Genomic DNA, 17498 nt, shown 5'->3' on the forward strand with positions numbered 1-17498 from the left:
TGAACAATGAAAAATAAACCCTTTCTCTGGAAGAGGTGAATCGCCTTCTCCAGGTGTGAGCGAGAACAAGACAGTAATAGTAAAATCAGCATCACTTTGTGATGTGTATGTTTTACAAGAATACACAAGTTATTGAGGGAACTAGTGAGTCAATGAGTTGGGGGTCTCACATGTATTCTTATAGTTAGTGCAACAATGGCATTCAGCCACAATTTCCATCTCTTTGCCTTGAGGACATTTCAGTGTGTTTACCTCTCTCACACCATCGACAGGAAAATATGGAAAATCAACATGGACCCTTTATACGGGAACCCCAGATAGGTTCTGAGTAGAGACAGGTAGATTGGCCTTGTCTCAAGCAGGGCCACATGGGCAATGAGTATTAGACACAAGAATGTTAAATGTCAACAAACGTTGTGCCTTTCGGTTTGCTTAACCATCTTTAACACAAAATGATGACATGCCTTAAAACTCAGGTTGACGTATGGCCTTCTTTTTTTCATAGTGTACAGTCAGCTGTGGTGGTGGTGTCCAGATGCGATCAGTGCAGTGCCTCAGCAATGGAAGACCAGCCGTTGGCTGCTCTCAACATCAAAAACCTGGAACTTCACAGGCCTGCAATACAAATTTCTGTCCTGCTCCCGAAAAAAAGGGTAAAAAAAACACTCTTAATTTTGTATATTTTCTCTCACAGAATTCAAACTCATACAGGTCAAACATAGTTCTGGCTTCAACGACTCTCTCATTTTTCTGTCCTCCTATCCCAATTTCCTGGAGAAGCTTATCAGAACAACCCTAGTCCAGGGGGAGTTCTTCCTCATCCACAGATATATTGATCAATGTAGCTCTTTCTCATATCTAACCTTGTCACAGACTGCCAGTTTACAATTAATTAGATACTTGATCGTGCAGCACTTTCATTGCCAACAAATATATATTGCCAATTACCTAATTTCAATTTGGGTTTTTTCAGTCACTATGTTACCTGTTTTGTGAATCCTAGTTCTGGCACAAGGCAATGTGATCACCATATGCTACACAGCATCCTTAGATTTTTAAAGGCTCATAAAAAATCTATGATCTAACAAATGCCCTCCTCCAAGAACAGGGTCTACATCAATTCCCTAATGCTGCAGTAGGGATCTTAGCATCTTTTGAAGCCTTCATACCATTCACATAGAGTATTCTCAGATTATAGAAACAACGAGCTTTAACACAGGTTAGCCAGTTTATTGGATGTCATGCTCTTGTCTAAAGGCTTAAGAGTTCAGTGGACTGGGTAAAAGCAGACAGGGTGGTGGAGGTCTTTACGTGTGCCACCCTGCCTTTATTCCATGGACATCTCTAGAGATTGGCAGGAACTGCCATTATGGTGGACTCTGTCAATGGAAGAAGTTTGACAGACTGCTCTGTCACACATAAATGGTGACTGTCAAATGTTTCTAAAGATTTTTCTTTTCCAAAAATAAACTCCCAAAGTCGGAGTTTGTTTTTGAAAAATGAAAAGCTATTGCCATCCACACCTTCATGTGCAGAAAACCCATAGGTTTATAAATGACTACCTAACCGCAATATTGAGCGGGCACATAAGGGGCACCCATTCTAAATTGCGACTCGGTACGCTATATATCAGTGTTTTGTGACAGTAATTCCTGTCACAAACTATTGATCGATGATACCCCTTCCCCTACTGGGGATCAATTCCGCCAATCATTGAAGTTTTACAAAACAGAAACTTTTTGTTCTTCCTTTAAGGAACTGTAGATGCTTTTAAAAAACAAATGGTCCATTTTGTTATTCAGTTGGAGGGATGGTGATCACTCTCCCTTGCCGGCCATCATCTCTGTGAATGTGGCCAATCCCACGGTAAGTCAAATAAAAGGATTTCTCCTGGGACCGTTACAATCCCCACCAATCAGTATTGACGGTGTCACAAATTGTGACCTGCCTAATGAATATTCATCATATAAACTTTATTCGGCATCAATACAATACCATAAAAGTACCAATAAAAAACCTTCAATAACATAAATAACACAATAAAACCGATCCCGGCATAAAATAAATGTGCCGAACAGTCCATAAAAAGGAATTGGCGTCATTAGATAACATTTTAACACTCTTGCAAAAGTTCATATTCATGACAGGTTGGCCCAATGAGTTTGCGTTTCTTTAAAAAGTGCCCTTGCCCACACAATTCATTTACAGGACTTTTGACCTAGCGCTATTGAAGTTAGTATAATTATACCTCTCCTCTGGTATTTCTAGAATGCTTTGCTGACCGTAGGAAGTTAACAGTAGAAAAAAGGGTTAGCACCTCTGAAGACATTTCAAAAACCATAAAGCCACCTTGGCCTGCTTAAAACCCCACTTTTTTTAAATACTTCTTAAAAAACGCTTCCTGGGGTGCTCGTAGTAGGGACACAATAGCACAAAGTGAAGGTTGTCCTGCGGAGATCGTTGGTCGCAGCCGCACAGGCCCTTCAACTCTGTGGTCTTAGTGTAACCTGCCGGCACCGCTAGACTGTGATGTAATAAGTCTAGCCTGAAGTGTGTCATTAAAAATTTGTCTTGAGCATTATGCATTAAAGACAGATACTTTTCAATGCCCGGGCAAGATTTGGTCAAGATGTGCGCGCTCACAGAGGGTTTATTCAATTCACTCTCCTCCCTCCGGTCAGCCCCGTGTTTTGTGAATACCGTAGTGACATAGGCTTTGTCCCGTGGTAATAATTTTGTTGGATTATTAAAAAAGTCTGCACACCCCAGGGCTGACAAAGATTCCCTCACGTACTTCAGCCATGGGATATTTCTTCCCTTATCTCGTGCCAAACAGTCCCTTATAATCCCCTTGGTTAGTGATGCTTCAGGGTTAGTCCAAATCTTAATCCAGCACTTGATGGGTTTTAATTCTGACCTATTTCTCACATAGGTTATGCCCAATTCCTCATGGATGATAGAGGACGGTGTACTTTGCGGGACTCTCAACACTTGTTTTAAGTATTTGTTCTCTTCGATTTGGACACTTTGTGCGTTAATGAAACCCCAAACCTCACTACCATAAAGTATTTTGGCACAGCACTTTGAATTATACAATTTTAACATTTGTTCCGGTGACCAGCGACTCACACTGCGTGCAAAACTCATGATAGCGCCAGTACAACTCACTAAGGACCGGCATTTCACATCTAAAAGGGGTTTAAAGTTAAGGCGGTTATCAAATAAAATCCCCAAATAAGAAAATGTCTGCCTTTTTTCCAGGTAGTGTGCGCTGATCGTATATTGGTATTTCCTCCATAATATCCGATTTAGACGGATTAGCTGCCAGATTAAGACTCTCCATAAATTGAACAAAACCATCTATGAGGCGTTATAAACCTCGGGGGGTCCATGCAAGAAGAACCGCATCGTCTACGTAAAGCAAGACGGGACCCCCCTGGTTCCAATCCTTGGCGAATCCACCCCCAGAGCAACCAGCGCCCGCTCGAGGCCATTTATGTAAAGTGTAAATAAGAACGGGGCCAATATACATCCCTGCCTTACCCCCCTTGTGCATGAAAATTGGTCAGTCAGGCTCCCCTCCTCATTATATCTGACTCGTGCAGAGGTATCCCTATGTATAGCTCTTAAGATGTGCACTATACCCGGGTCCATGCCTAGAGCCTCCATAATTGCCCATAATTTATTTCGGTTCATGCGGTCGAAAACCGCAGTCAAGTCCATGAAAGCCAAGTACACCGTCTCCTGACTGGCGACGGTGTACTCGGCTGTCAATAGATATAAGTTAAGGCATTGGTCGGCATTCGAGCGACCTGATCTAAACCCATACTGGGTGTCAGTAACTATATGATTTTCTTCCGCCCATTCTAATAAACGGTTAAGGATTGCTCTGCCTAAAACTTTCACTGAGACATCAATTAGGGAGATGGGGTGGTAACACAGTGGGCTATCCTGGTCTCCCTTTTTAAATATGGGTACAATGGTGGCTGTAGACCAGGATGCAGGCATGCCTGACTCTAGAGAAGCATTGATGACTCTAGTCAGGATTGGTGCCCACAACTGTACCTCACTCACGAAAAGTTCAGGGGGAACCCCGTCAAGCCCTGAGGCTTTGTTCCTCGTCAGCCCCTCTATGTCTGCCTGTATTTCACCCAGGGAGAATTTTATATGTCCAGCATTCCCGTCCCCTTCCTCAGCCACTATATGATCCTCTATCCTACCATAATTATATAACCCACTATAGTGAACATACCAGGATTCTGGCAGGATGTGATTTGTTATCTTCGGTTTATTAGCCTCTTGGAAGCAAGGGTCATTAATAACCCTCCAGAAGGCAGTCATGTTCTTTGACAACTGCTTCCCTCATGTTCTCCCAGGCCTGGTGTTGCAGAAAGATTTTACGACATTTAACTGCCTGCTTATAGAGTGCCAGACAGGTGGACACCCTACTCTTTTCCCTAGGGACTATTTTTAGAGCCCGCTTCAGTTCTTTTGCAGCACTAGAGCAATCATGATCAAACCACCTAGGTTCCTCCTTTCTCATCCTATCGGATTTGGTCCTGAGTAAACTGTCAATGTGCTTGGTGGCGTCTTGATATGCTATAACCAACTCTGCCCCATTTACCAGAGGGTTTAAACACTTCCACACACATTGTGGCTTATCCACTAGTAAAGCTCTATAGAGGGCATCACATCTGCCTGAGACCATCTGAGTCTCCTCCCTTGGTCAGTAGCTGATAAGATGCCACTCTTCCCCATAGAAGGAGGGGGCTTGGATAGATTCAAGTCCCTAAGTGAGATAACCAGTGGGTTGCGATCACTAAATATAGTTGGTTGTATCTGAAACCCTAGGATCCTGGTCTTTAACATAATAGAAACAAAAATATAATCAATAAAAGAGGTGCAGTCTCTTCCTTTAAAAGTTAGGTAAACCAGACCATTCTTCCCTATTTTGATCAGATCCATAGTATGAGAGAGGGCGAAGGATCCTAGCAACTTATTTAATTCCCTTCCCTTTATTGTGTGCTCTAGATGCGGTCCCTCTTCTAGTGGGCATAAGGACCATTCCCCTGTTCTAGATTCCACGTTTGGGCATAGGTGACAGTTAAAGTCACCTAATAGTGCCAATTGGGGTGCCCTGCCCCCCTGCTCATATATCCCGCTTACTCTACGATCCCAAAAAAAAAATCCTTAAATCTTATTAACGACTGTCCCGATAATACAGCATTATAGAAATGTATAAAAATTAGCTTGAGGCCCCTTGTACACAATCTGACCCCCTGCGCAAATTCTGAGTCCCATCCTAGAACATCCCACCTCCCCCTAAGGCTTAAATCCACGTATATGATTAAACCTCCCTTCGCTCTTCCTACCGTTCCCTTGCAAGCTGGGAAAAAGTACATTTTGTAACCCTCCAGAGCGAACAAGCTACTGTCCGTCTCCCATGTTTCCTGGAGGCAGATGACCTGGAAGCGCTTTATTTAAAGTAGCCATTCCGGGTTAGATATTTTGGATGAAAGTCCAGCTATATTCCAGGAGATGATCTCAATGGAGTAACTATGAGTGTCTGGGCATTCTGATATTGACCAGGTTGCGAGCCTAGCGGAGGTACTATTTGCTAGAGTGTTCCCTTTCCTTGTGAAACCCTGAGAATCTCCAGCGGTAATCTGCGACATAGGCCCCTCAGCCTGTGGTTGTGGTGTCCCTCCCCGCCTATATTCAGGGATAAAGCATACAGAGCTCCATCCTCCATGGGTAGTTTACTCTTTTTGCGTCAATCGATATCACTTGTAATGCTTTGATATGTGTGAGGTAAAACCTCTTCCGACTTGGGATGCAGGCTTATTGACATTTTGAATTGGATTGCTAATGTGGCTTCCCTTAATTTAGCAATTTCTCCAAAGGTGTAAATAAAAAATATTATATGTAATATTATATGTATATCTGTAGAAACGTATAAGACACTATAGTAGTAAGATTACTGCCTGTATCATTAATATTATTATGTAAAACTCAGAATAATATATCCAAAATATGGTACTACCTACAGCCTATAATGAGGAAACAAAACATTGCTAAGAGATTTCTTGACTTCAGAAGTAGTGAACCAAAGTGAAGGGATATCAAAGTGTCTTGTTTTATTGCCCTCATTTTGTTCTCTTCAGAGCATATTAATATTCATTGAAGAAAGCAAGGTCTGCTGTTATTGTACTCTCAGGGACCAGATGTACAAAGGTTTTTTGCATGCACAAATAGGATTTAGACCCATTTGCGTCCGCAAAAAACCTGTGGCCCATGTACTAATCCTATTTTATGAGTGACAAATCAATTTGTGACTCGCAAAATAGGATTAGGTGACTCGCAATAAGAAAGGGGCGTTCCTAGGCCAATCCCCCCCCATTCCTAATAGCGAATCCTTAAGCTATGTAAGAATGTTTTGCGACCACAATTGCGGTCGCAAAACACCTGCAGTTTACCACCCTTCTAAGAAGGGTGGTAAAGCACTAGCACACAGGAAGGGGTCCCCAGGGGACCCCTTCCATTTGTCAATGCATGTGTAAATATTTTTTAATGTTAGGCACTGGTCCCAGAGACCACAGCCTGCCCTTACAAAACTCAAACTGAAAAGTTACATTTTTATTTTTTCAATGTATCCCGTTTTCCTATAAGGAAAACGGGCTGCATTAAAAAACTGCTTTATTTAAAAGCAGTCCCAGACATAGAGGTCTGCTGACCCCAGCAGGCCACCATCCCTGGGAGTGCCAGCCATTCCCAGTGCGGTCGCAAATTGCGACAGCCTCATTAATATGCATGAGTCATGCAATTTGCGACACCATTGTGAATAGCAAAGTGTCTCAGTCACTGTTGTGCATCCCAATTAGCAAATCGCAAATTTCGAGTCACAAATACGACGCTATTTGCGACTCGCTATTTGGCGGGTCGTACATCTGGCCCTCAGTCCACATGTTCTTCTTTAACACTCTCCTCTCCTTCCTACACTCTTCCTCTTAATATTCAGGGTCCCTTGTAGCCTCCATCACATTGTCATTGCCTGTATTCACATCCCCTTCTTCTAGTTCTAAACCATTCACAATGCAGTAAAATACATAATGACAACGGGAGCGATTTAAAGTTTTGTAGATGAGTAACTCCATCGCAAGCATGACATATATGCTGTATGTTGTATTGCAAGAGTCATAGGATATAATGCACTTGTAATAAGGCGGACAAGATATCCGTCAGGTTTGTGATGCAATAAACTATTCAAGCTCTAAATCAGGCCTTAAATTCCTTCTTTTTAAATATTCTCACAATTCATTTTACTTTATCTACCTTTCTGATATATATCACATTAGCACATGTGGGCATTTATGTACTTTACTTCTAACTGAGAACATTACATACAATAGGAGCTTGTACAAAAACCAGAGAAGAAGAGAACCATGAGAAGAACGTCATTGTAAACATGAGCAGGCAAATGCTAACTATTAAAGCATATCGGTGGAATTTGGGGAGGCTTACAGTAGAATGAGAATCTTGTATGAGGGGAAATTGGAAAGAGGCAATTAGAAGGGAAGGGTATTAGAGGAATAGATAAAAAAATATGTGTCGAAAGATGTTTCCTGAAAGTGATGTGAGTAATGTTGGGTGCTAATGCTGAGAGGATGGGAGTTTCGGTTGAGGTGGCTGCCCCAGAGAAGTAGCGCTTGCGGTCAGACGAAGCTCTGAACTTCAAACTCAGTTCAAAGTGCAAGCCCGCTTCAAAGGTTTCTCACATCTCTGGAAATTAGTAACATAATGTAGAGATAGGGTGGGTTGGCTTAGGCAATAAAGGATGTGATCCTATCATGAAGTAAGCCAGTGGAGTTCTTGGAGTTTGGGGGCGATATGACTGTATGTTTTTTATGATGTAATAGTTTAGCTGTAGAATTAAGAATAACTTTCAGCAGTGCTGGGAAAGAATGAGGAATCATGCCTGCGCCACAAAACTCCATGTCTACTTTCGATAAATGCCTTCCTTTCTATTCCAGTCAAAGCTGCTTATTTGTAGCTACTTGGACAAAGTACTGCATACTATTTCCTGATAAGGTGACCAAAATAAAGAAGTAAAAATGTAATTCCATTATCTTATTAAACAGACAATACTCACAAGCATACTTTCATAAACTTCATTATGGCCTGATATTTCAGTAAGACAAAAATTGACAAATAGTAAATAAAGCATGGTAGCTATTCGGCCTAATTTATTTTGTAGAACTCTCTGTACATGATCGGTGTTCGTTTTGTCAAAGTGGGTTTGCGATGATGTCTAACTCTCATGTTCTATCTTTTAGATGTCTTCTGCAAGGATCTATTTAACTGGTGCTACTTGGTGCCGCAGCATGGTGTTTGCAGTCACAAGTTTTATGGGAAACAGTGCTGCAAGTCTTGCTCGAAATCCAATTTATAATGAAGAATTGACTATTGAGAATCAAAGTGTATGTCTTACTGTCTGAGAGTCACTTCTGATTTGGGCTGCGCCTGATGACGATGGAGATCATGAAGAGGGCCATGTATGACCTTCAGGAGAAACGAGCAACATCTCTCCCGACTATGCAAGCAGGAAATTCATGAGGCCAGGCCCTGAACTTTCTTCAGGAGCATTCTCATAGGAGTTAAACTGGACACAGAAGTCAGTGCAAGCGGCCTGTCATGAGAAGAGAATTGAAGAGTTTTAAGAAAGAATTCAGTTAAACGAATTTGTTTGCAGATCATTAGAGGTCTTGAACAGCTATTGGGCGTGACACTCTACAAACAAATGGAAGAAGGAGGTAAAAAGAAGGGATAAACACAAGTGTAGCTCTTTTGCACCTCATCTTCTCCCAAAAGACGAGTCCACCAAAAAGCCTTTCTATGCCAAACATGAACCTCAGTCGTCCATCCTACACATCCTATCCAAGCACCTCAAACTTTTGCAGTCGAGTGGCTTGGAGCACATCAGTGGTGGGAACCGTAAAATGTTTTGCTCTTTAGTAAATAATGACTTTTAATAACTCCTACAAAAAGGAATTACATCTGTAAGACAACACTTGACCCCATCTTGGGTGAACAGAACAGTGTTCTAACCTAACGTGTCAATCAGGGAAAGGGGCAAACATATCAGTCATGGTGCTAACTTCGCCTTCCCACTCACATGAACTCATTCGCCTTATTTTTTTTATGAGTGTTTTTATTGAAACTACTTTTTTATGCTTTGTCATGTTAACAAAAAAGTAAGCATCTGTCCTGCATAGGTTGCTTCTAGCAACTGATTTACCGAGACATTGTCCCCCTTAGACAATGTTAAGGTACTGTCACACTAGACGCAAGCTTGATAGACGTTTTCTGAAGCATGAAGCGTTTCTTCTCGTTTGTAACCCACGCATTCAAACATTCAAACAAATACAAATAAACTATTTACAATGTAAAGAAAGCTGCACACATTCAAACTGCAAACGACAGCAGTTTAATAGCGGTGCCTACTGGAATTATACGTTTACCATGCAGCTGCGCCTCAAAGAGTGCATCTAAGTATTTATGTTTATGAATTTTTGTAATACATTTTTGTAAAAATGTTTGACGCTGCCTGTGAAGTTTTAATTTCTAACTGCCATTTTATCAGATTTTAATTCCGAAGATTAGCCGTGTCAGAAAAAAATTTAAATACCGATTTGGCTGGCCACCTGTTATTTTTCTTTTATTTCAAACATATTATTTAGTTATTATTTGTGTGCTGCATAGTAAGGAAACGTTGTTCCAACTCAAAAAATGTTGCTACTAATATCTGCTTTCATTTAGAAATATCGTTCAGGTTATGTAAGCACCATGGAACCTTCACACATCTTACTCAGTAAACAGCCATTACAACGAGGCTGTTACCTCGCAAGTCATTACAGTGAATGCGTTACAACGCATGTGATGTAACAACACATAGCCATTACTATGCATAACATTACAACGCAGGCGCTTTTACGATGCACGTGATGTAATAGCTATCCACACCGTTGAGAGGAAACTGAGGCTGTTCTGTTTCCTCACAACAATGTGCACCACCCCTTAGACGACGCTGGAACCAGGAGAGAGAAACCACGAGGAGAGAGATGTAAGGGGGATTGTTCTTGGGGTGGTGGTTACTTTTTTAGGGTTAAGGGTAGTGTCGAAGTAGTGTTGTAGTGTTTGTGTTGTGTAGGGTTGTGTTTTAGGATTTAGGGTAGTGTCGGGGGGTCATGCAGGGTAGTGTTAGAGTGTAGGGATCAGCCTGGGGGTAGGGAGGGGGTCGTGCTGGGGGTAGTGTTTTAGGGTTTAGGGTAGTGTTGTGATTTTTGTGTAGTGTCGGGTACCGCTTTAGGTTTTAGGGTAGTGTCGGGGGGGACGTGCAGGGTATTGTTAGAATGTAGGGACACGACTGGGGGTAGGGGACAGGGTCATGCTGGGGGTAATGTTTTAGGGTTTTGGGTAGTGTTATGGTGTTTGTGTAGTGTAGGGTAGTGTTTTAGGGTTTAGTGTAATGTTGGGGGGTCATGCAGGGTAGTGTTAGAGGTTAGGGGCTGGACTGGGGTTGTGCAGGGATTAGTGTTTTAAGGTTTAGGATAGTGTGGTGGTGTTTGTGTAGGGTAGGGTAGTGATTTAAGGGTTCAGGGTAGTGTCAGGTGGTCATGCAGGGTAGTGTTAGAGTGTAGGAACTGGACTGGGGGAAGCGGGAGGGTCATGCTGGGGGTAGTGTTTTAAGGTTTAGGAAAATGTTGTGGTGTTTGTGTAATGTAGGGTAGTGTTTTAGGATTTACGGTAGTGTTGAGGGGTCTTGCAGGGTAGTGTTTGAGTGTAGGGACCGGACTGGGGGTAGGGGGAGGGGAGGTTGGTGCAGGGGTAGTGTTTTAGGGTAGTGTTGTGGTGTTTGTGTAGTGTAAGGTAGTGATTTCGGATTTAGGCTAGTGTCGGGAGTCGTGCAGGGTAGTGTAGTGTTATTGTAGGGAGAGGACTGGGGGTCGGGGTAGGGTCATACAGTGGTACTACATTAGGGTTTAGGGTAGGGTAGGGTGGAGTCACTTACCTTGCAAACGTTTACCATCAGTATACCATTACCACGCATGCCTTTGCGTTGAAATTGCATGCGTGGTAAAGGCATAGTCATGGTAAAAATTTGCGTTGTAATGGTAGTCGTTGTAATTGACATCGCGTAGTAATACCCGTGTTGTAATGGCATGCGTGAATTGCTATGTAATGAGTCATATTCAACTTACTCTGCTATTGGTTGATACTGCCTGCTACAAATGTGCTACAAACCTTTCAACAAAGTATCAGTCATTAAACGGCTTGCAATACGTCTTAAGCACTAATGCTCCCAAATCGTGTTCTCAATATTGGGATCTGGATTGGGAATTCTGATTTCAGCCAAAACAGCTCTTTTGTTGACATTAGGCACCACAGGGAAATTCCGTGTCTATCCTTCTTTGTATCTTCGGATTTCCTCAATTTCAAGCCTTTTTCTTTATCTGCCCCATTCTTTAATTCTTCGACCAGGGTTGAGAAGAAAGTGAGCAATTTCTAGCTCCTTTACCATCATGGACAGGTTAGACTCCTTGGTGACCTAGTATTCCATGGTGGCTTTCTCGGGCCTAGTGCTCTTTGTGTCACAGTCGAAGAAGCGCTGTTAAAGGAACCATTTCAAATAGTCCTTACTGCTTATATCTGATATATTTTCAGTTTATACACACTTTACTCTAACAAGTTCCTCAGAAAAGGACAGCCTTTGACCAGAATGTTGCTAACGTTCTTTAATGGCTGTTATGCCTTTCAGACAAGAAAAAACAGTAAGTAAGGTTGGGGCATTTCAATACACGGGGAGTGTTTTAGGCATGTGATCCATAAATGTGTACTTTTATTCATCCTGAGATTAAACGCATATCATTTATAAATCCTCATTGCACGAGATCCCTTTACTGAACCTCAAGATGCTATGAATTTTTGGAGGCTTAATATTGACGCTATTTGCTAGCTCTGGCATCATTGCACAACTGCACTGTATGCCTAGGTGTTTTGGGAATCCCAACATTAGGAGATAAAACCCAGGTTCAGGGTGATTAGCAAAAAGTAACCTCTCTCCCTACCCAGGCAGAGGGAAAAAGTGGTAACTGGACACTTTTCGTGCTTCTTTGGCACTTTAAGACTAGTGGCGCCCTGGATCACTCAGTTTGGCCCAGGGAACATATGGCAGGAGTCATATTGAGTTGCCCCATCCAGAAAAGGACCTGTGTCCTTCTCTAAAGTTGATTGTAAGTGGTGGGGGTATTATATGATATGGCTAGGTAGCCTTATCCTGGAATGCCCTCGCAAAACCTTTACTGGGCCCGATTAGGCTTGTTTAAAAACCTTAAAGTCAACCGTGGGTAGCTGTCACTTCGAGCAGCAAAGCTTAGACAAAGGAATTTAATGTAAAGCAGTTAACAGTACCAAACAACGAAATTCAAAAACTACAGAACACAAAAGAAACATAACACCAATTTATAAAAATAGAGTATATTTTTAATAATTTTTAGAATCCTTAATAAGCAAAATCCACTGGAGGGTTCCAGAGTTACAGATTTGTATGGTTTTTATCACTTTTAATTCCAACTGCAAGCAGGGCTCCTTCTTGTACTAAACAATCCAGAGAGGCATTTTCCTCACTCTATGTGTGCTGCATAATGCAACACACATGGAAAGAGGAAAAGACATGGAGAAATGAGAGCATTTCTCCTCGTTACGACTGCTCTGGGGAGGCGTAAAGTTTTTCGCTGCCCCAGGTTTATGTGATTTTGTAAATATGTCAAAATACATGGGTGTTGCATGGGAACACCCATGCAACTCCCATGGAATTAAGCCTTGATGCAGAATATGGCCATGCAGCTTCTTGCCCTGCCTTGCTGTACTCCATATCTATGAGGTCATGCAAAGCCACGCGGGTCGGCATTGCGTCACTTCATAGATATGATTGAGAGGCCTGCGCCACCGGAGCGTTAAAAAAACGATATTCTGGTGAAGCAAGCATCTTGTAAAGAAGCCCCAAAAATTCTGAAGGTGCATATGGCAGGTTATGTGTAGCTCTTTTTAAAATCTGGTAATAACTGATTCATTGCTCAAGTGGATTCCCATCATGTATGGTGGCCACCTTGGATGATCTACAGCTCTTGGGTGATGTAAATGATTTAACTTTTCCGATTTGTCCGAGTCTGTTAATGGCATTTGTCTCCAAGGATCACAGAACCCTCCAGGTAGGCAACAGGAAAGTGGAAAGGTGTTTTTCTGTGTTTGACTGGATCACTTCTATATCTGTCTGTGAAGCTAGAGCATCTCTTAATCTTTCATCTCATATTTCCACCTGTCTGTGGAGTTCCACGCGATTCCATATGGTCACCTTTACTTTTTGTTAATGTTTATGTTGAGCCTAGCGGTATAGCTACCAATAGTACAGTGGCAGTGGAGGCTCTGGGTCCTAGAGGCCTGAGGGGCCCTCTGAACCCTGAATAGTTGCGTATTTTACAATCAAAACAGCAGTCAAATGGGCCCATTTCCTTCCTTGCACTAGTGCCGCTGTCCAGGCTCATCCATTCCCAAATGTTTTTTATGTATGTCGATGATAACCAGATCATCTTGCCCCTGGATAAGTTGGATGGTCAAACACTTAGATTGGCAGTCCATGAGGAAGGTCAGGGACTGTATGGGCACTTGCTGACTGAGTCTCAAAATGCGCATAACTGGGGTGATGATATTGAGGGGACAGAATCAGAAACGAGCAGAAGCTTTTTGGCTTGCTGAAATAGCTTCTGCCCAGTTCTAGTCGACCTCTGCGACAAACTCAGCACCTTTTTCCACCACAAAATCAAGAGCATCTACAACAACTTCGACAAAGACAACCAACACATTGGACCCTCACCAACCACCCCCGACACTCTGAAGCCAGCGATCGACAACTGGACAGCCCTCACCACCAAAGACACACTGAAGACAATGAAGTCAATCCACTCCAGTGCCCCCACGGACCCCTGCCCACACCACATTTTCAACAGAGCTGCAGCCACCATCCCACCCATGCTCTGCCACACCATCAACCGCTCCCTGGCAACCGCCTCGTTCCCTGACGACTGGAAACACGCTGAGATCAACACCCTCCTGAAGAAACCCTAGGCGGACCCCACAAACCTCAAAAACTACAGACCCAGCTCCCTGCTCTCGTTCCCAGTGAGGGCCATCGAGAAAGCCATCAACAGCCAACCCGCCACATTCATCGAAGAGCACAACATCCTCGCACTGAAGGATTGCTTGCCTACACTGCGGAGACGCCACATTGTGAGAAACTGACAAGACTGCGTGCATTGAATGCTTTGTTTGTAAAGAGATGGCGGCCACTTGAACCACTAGCCCCGAGCCACAAGGAAGCCTGGTACAGCGAACCGCAATTTAATACCGGGCACCCCAAGCGATCTCCAGTTGCTTGCGAGTGTATTTAACACAACATCTACTACAGTCCTGAGAGACACCTTTAACTTGACTCATAAGAAATCGGTCTGATTCTGAGGAGAACGCCGCAATCAGGGTGTTCGAAACGCGTAGATCTGTTGTGGTCTTTGTCAACAAATAAAAGGGTTTAGAGACACTAGATTAATATAGTATTTGATTTGTACTGTTTGAAGTATAAGAACTCTAAAAAACTGTGACTCATTTAATTTGTTTAAACCTCTTGCAATACAAATAATTTCGTGTTGACACTGACCTATACCTCAGAGGTAACTTTTGTGATTTGTTATATGTATGAATGTGACTTGAACGTTTGTAGTGTGAAAGGTTTAATATGGATGTGTCGTGTGGAAATTAGAAGACAGTTACTGTAAATCTTGTAAAAATTTGTATATTTTCTATATTTGTACAGTTTGTTTATGCACCAAAAAAATTGTTCAGAAACTGAGAAAATGAAAAAGTGTTCTGACAATAAAAAATGAGTATATAAAAAACTAATAATAAAAGAAAGAATAGACTGCTATGTTTGATTCATAGCTGATCTTTGAAAAATAAAGGAAAAAGTACTTCCAGTACTGGCAGTTGTTTTGCTTTTGTGTGTGTTATCAACAGCCAACCAGCCATATTCATCGAAGAGCACAACATCCTCGACTCCTCCCAATCCGGCTTCTGAAAAAACCACAGTACTTAAACCGCCCTCCTCGCCGCAACAGACGACATCCATACCTTACTGGACAAAGGAGAAACAGCAGCCCTCATCCTCCTCGACCTCTCAGCAGCGTTCAACAGAGTCTCTCACCACACCCTAATATTCGGACTCCACAACGCAGGGATCCAAGACTAGACCCTCAACTGGATCCGCTCCTTCCACTACGGCAGAAGGCAGCAGGTCACACTCCTCCCTTTCCTCTCAACCCTACACCTACCACGGGAGTCCTCCAAGGGTCTTCCCTCAGCCCTACGCTCTTCAACGTCTACATGGCTCGGCTCGCCCCATCGTCAGAACCTACGGACTCAACATTGTGTCATACGCAGACGACACCCAACTCATCCTCTCCCTATCCAACAAACCCAACATCCCCAGACACTACTTTCGAGATGGCATGGAAGCCGTCGCCAAATGGATGAAAAACAGCTGCCTACATCTAAACACCAACAAAATGGAAGTACTCATCATGGGCCCAAGCCCAATGCCTGGAACGACACCTGGTGGCCCCCCGCCCTCAGAAGCCCGACCACACACGCAACCTGGGATCATCCTGGACTCAAAGCTCAAAACAGACCGCCAGATCAACTCCGTCTCGTTCTCCTGCTTCCACACCCTCCGCCTCCTATGTAAGAACTCCAAATGGACCCCCTTCAAACACAGAAAGACCATCACTCACGCCCTTGTCACCAGCAGGCTCAACTACAGCAACGCACTCTATGCCAGAATAAACAAAAACCTCACCCGCAAGCTACAGAACATCCAAAACGCTGCCGCAAGTCTGGACCCCAACCTACCAAGACACTGCAACATTTCCCTGCACCTGCGCATACTCCACTGACTCCCCATCAAAGCTATACTCACCTTCAAGATGCTAACCCATGCTCACAAGGCCCTCCACGACACTGGACCATTATAGCTGAACAGTCGACTCAAATTCCACGCACCCCAAAGGACCCTATAATCAGCCCAGCTCTCCTACGCCGTTGTCCCCTGCACCAGAAAGACCAGATCAGGAGGCCGCTCCTTCTCCTTCCGCACGGCCAGAGCCTGGAACAACCTTCCGCTCCACTTCAGACAGATAACATTGCTCTCCATCTTCGCAAGAAACCTCAAAACATGGCTCTTCGACAGACCCCATCCTTGATGGACTGGAACCTGCGACCCCCCCTAGCACCTTAAGACCCTTACGGGTGAGTAGTCGCACTTAACAAACACCTGATTGATTGACTGAGCCCAGATTATCTGCCTACTTCTTGCACTTTAAGCCACTTAAATCCATGCTTCTGTTTTTTCTACACAAGGTAGGAAGGTGACTGTTTCAAGCAATCACAGGGTCCCGGCTAGGTTATAGAAACTCTCTCTAACTGGACTTCGTAAGTTTCTTTTCAGATCGCTTCAATCGACCCAAAATGCATCTGTGACCCTTATTATGAGCACACCTCTATTTACATGATTTACATCATAACTTCTGGCACTCTCAGCAAAGGCAAAAATATTTTTTGAAGACACACTCTGCCTAGCTCATCGCATTGTCTTACATCACACACTGTTTTTCCTAAAAGGTTGACTCAGGAAAAACTCTTGCAGGAGATTAAGACAATTCTCATCTTTTCTACCTCATTTACGTAAGTAGAAAAATATGGACACTCCTTCTACATTTGGTATCTGAACACTCAAACTCACATCTCACCTCTGCCTTGTCTCCATGGCAATCCCTTACATAAATCTACCTTTTACTCTGTTTAACTAAAGATATTGTAAACACTCACTCTGCCTAGGTGGAGTAACATCCCATAAAGTGACAATCATAATTTTAATTGATAAACACCTTTTCAGTGCAGCGTTTCACCACTCTCCTAGCCTTTGTAAAGTAGTCACTCCATGTGTGACAGGTCCTCGGTAATATGGGGTTAATAATAACATGGAGACAGTTGGCTGGTTTGGTACTGGAGTGTGACTAACTAACTTAGCCATGCCCACCCGCTTTCATTAACACTGTGCGTAGAGTGCAGGAGTCAACCAAAACCCACACATATGTGGGTAACACTCTTAAGACCACACTGCAATGTGCTGCGAGGTGGTACAGTACAGTCCTCCCCAACATTAATAAAGCATAACAATGAACAGGTTCTAAACATGATATTCCACATTGACAACATGTGTTGTTATTTCGGGTGATCAGAGTCAGAGGTTCTTCAGGCAGGTGGATGGTGCAGGGTTAGCTTGCAAATTATATCTCTGGTGATCAATTCAGCCCGAGGATTTCGGAGTGGAGGAT

General features: G+C 43.1%; 1 protein-coding gene across 1 annotated transcript in view; it reads left to right on the top strand.

The window, feature by feature from the left end:
- Positions 1-9595, top strand: part of ADAMTS16 (ADAM metallopeptidase with thrombospondin type 1 motif 16) — a 975864-nt gene extending 966269 nt beyond the window's left edge. The window contains exons 22-23 of the mRNA XM_086965269.1: positions 506-653; positions 8334-9595. Coding sequence (XP_086821395.1) covers positions 506-653; positions 8334-8449 — 264 coding nt within the window. The 3' untranslated portion in view covers positions 8450-9595. The remainder of the gene's footprint in view (positions 1-505; positions 654-8333) is intronic.
- The last annotated feature ends 7903 nt before the right edge of the window (positions 9596-17498 follow it).

Source organism: Lissotriton vulgaris, chromosome 4_1 (assembly GCF_964263255.1).
Source record: "Lissotriton vulgaris chromosome 4_1, aLisVul1.2, whole genome shotgun sequence".
In the NCBI taxonomy this organism is placed as follows: Eukaryota; Metazoa; Chordata; class Amphibia; order Caudata; family Salamandridae; genus Lissotriton; species Lissotriton vulgaris.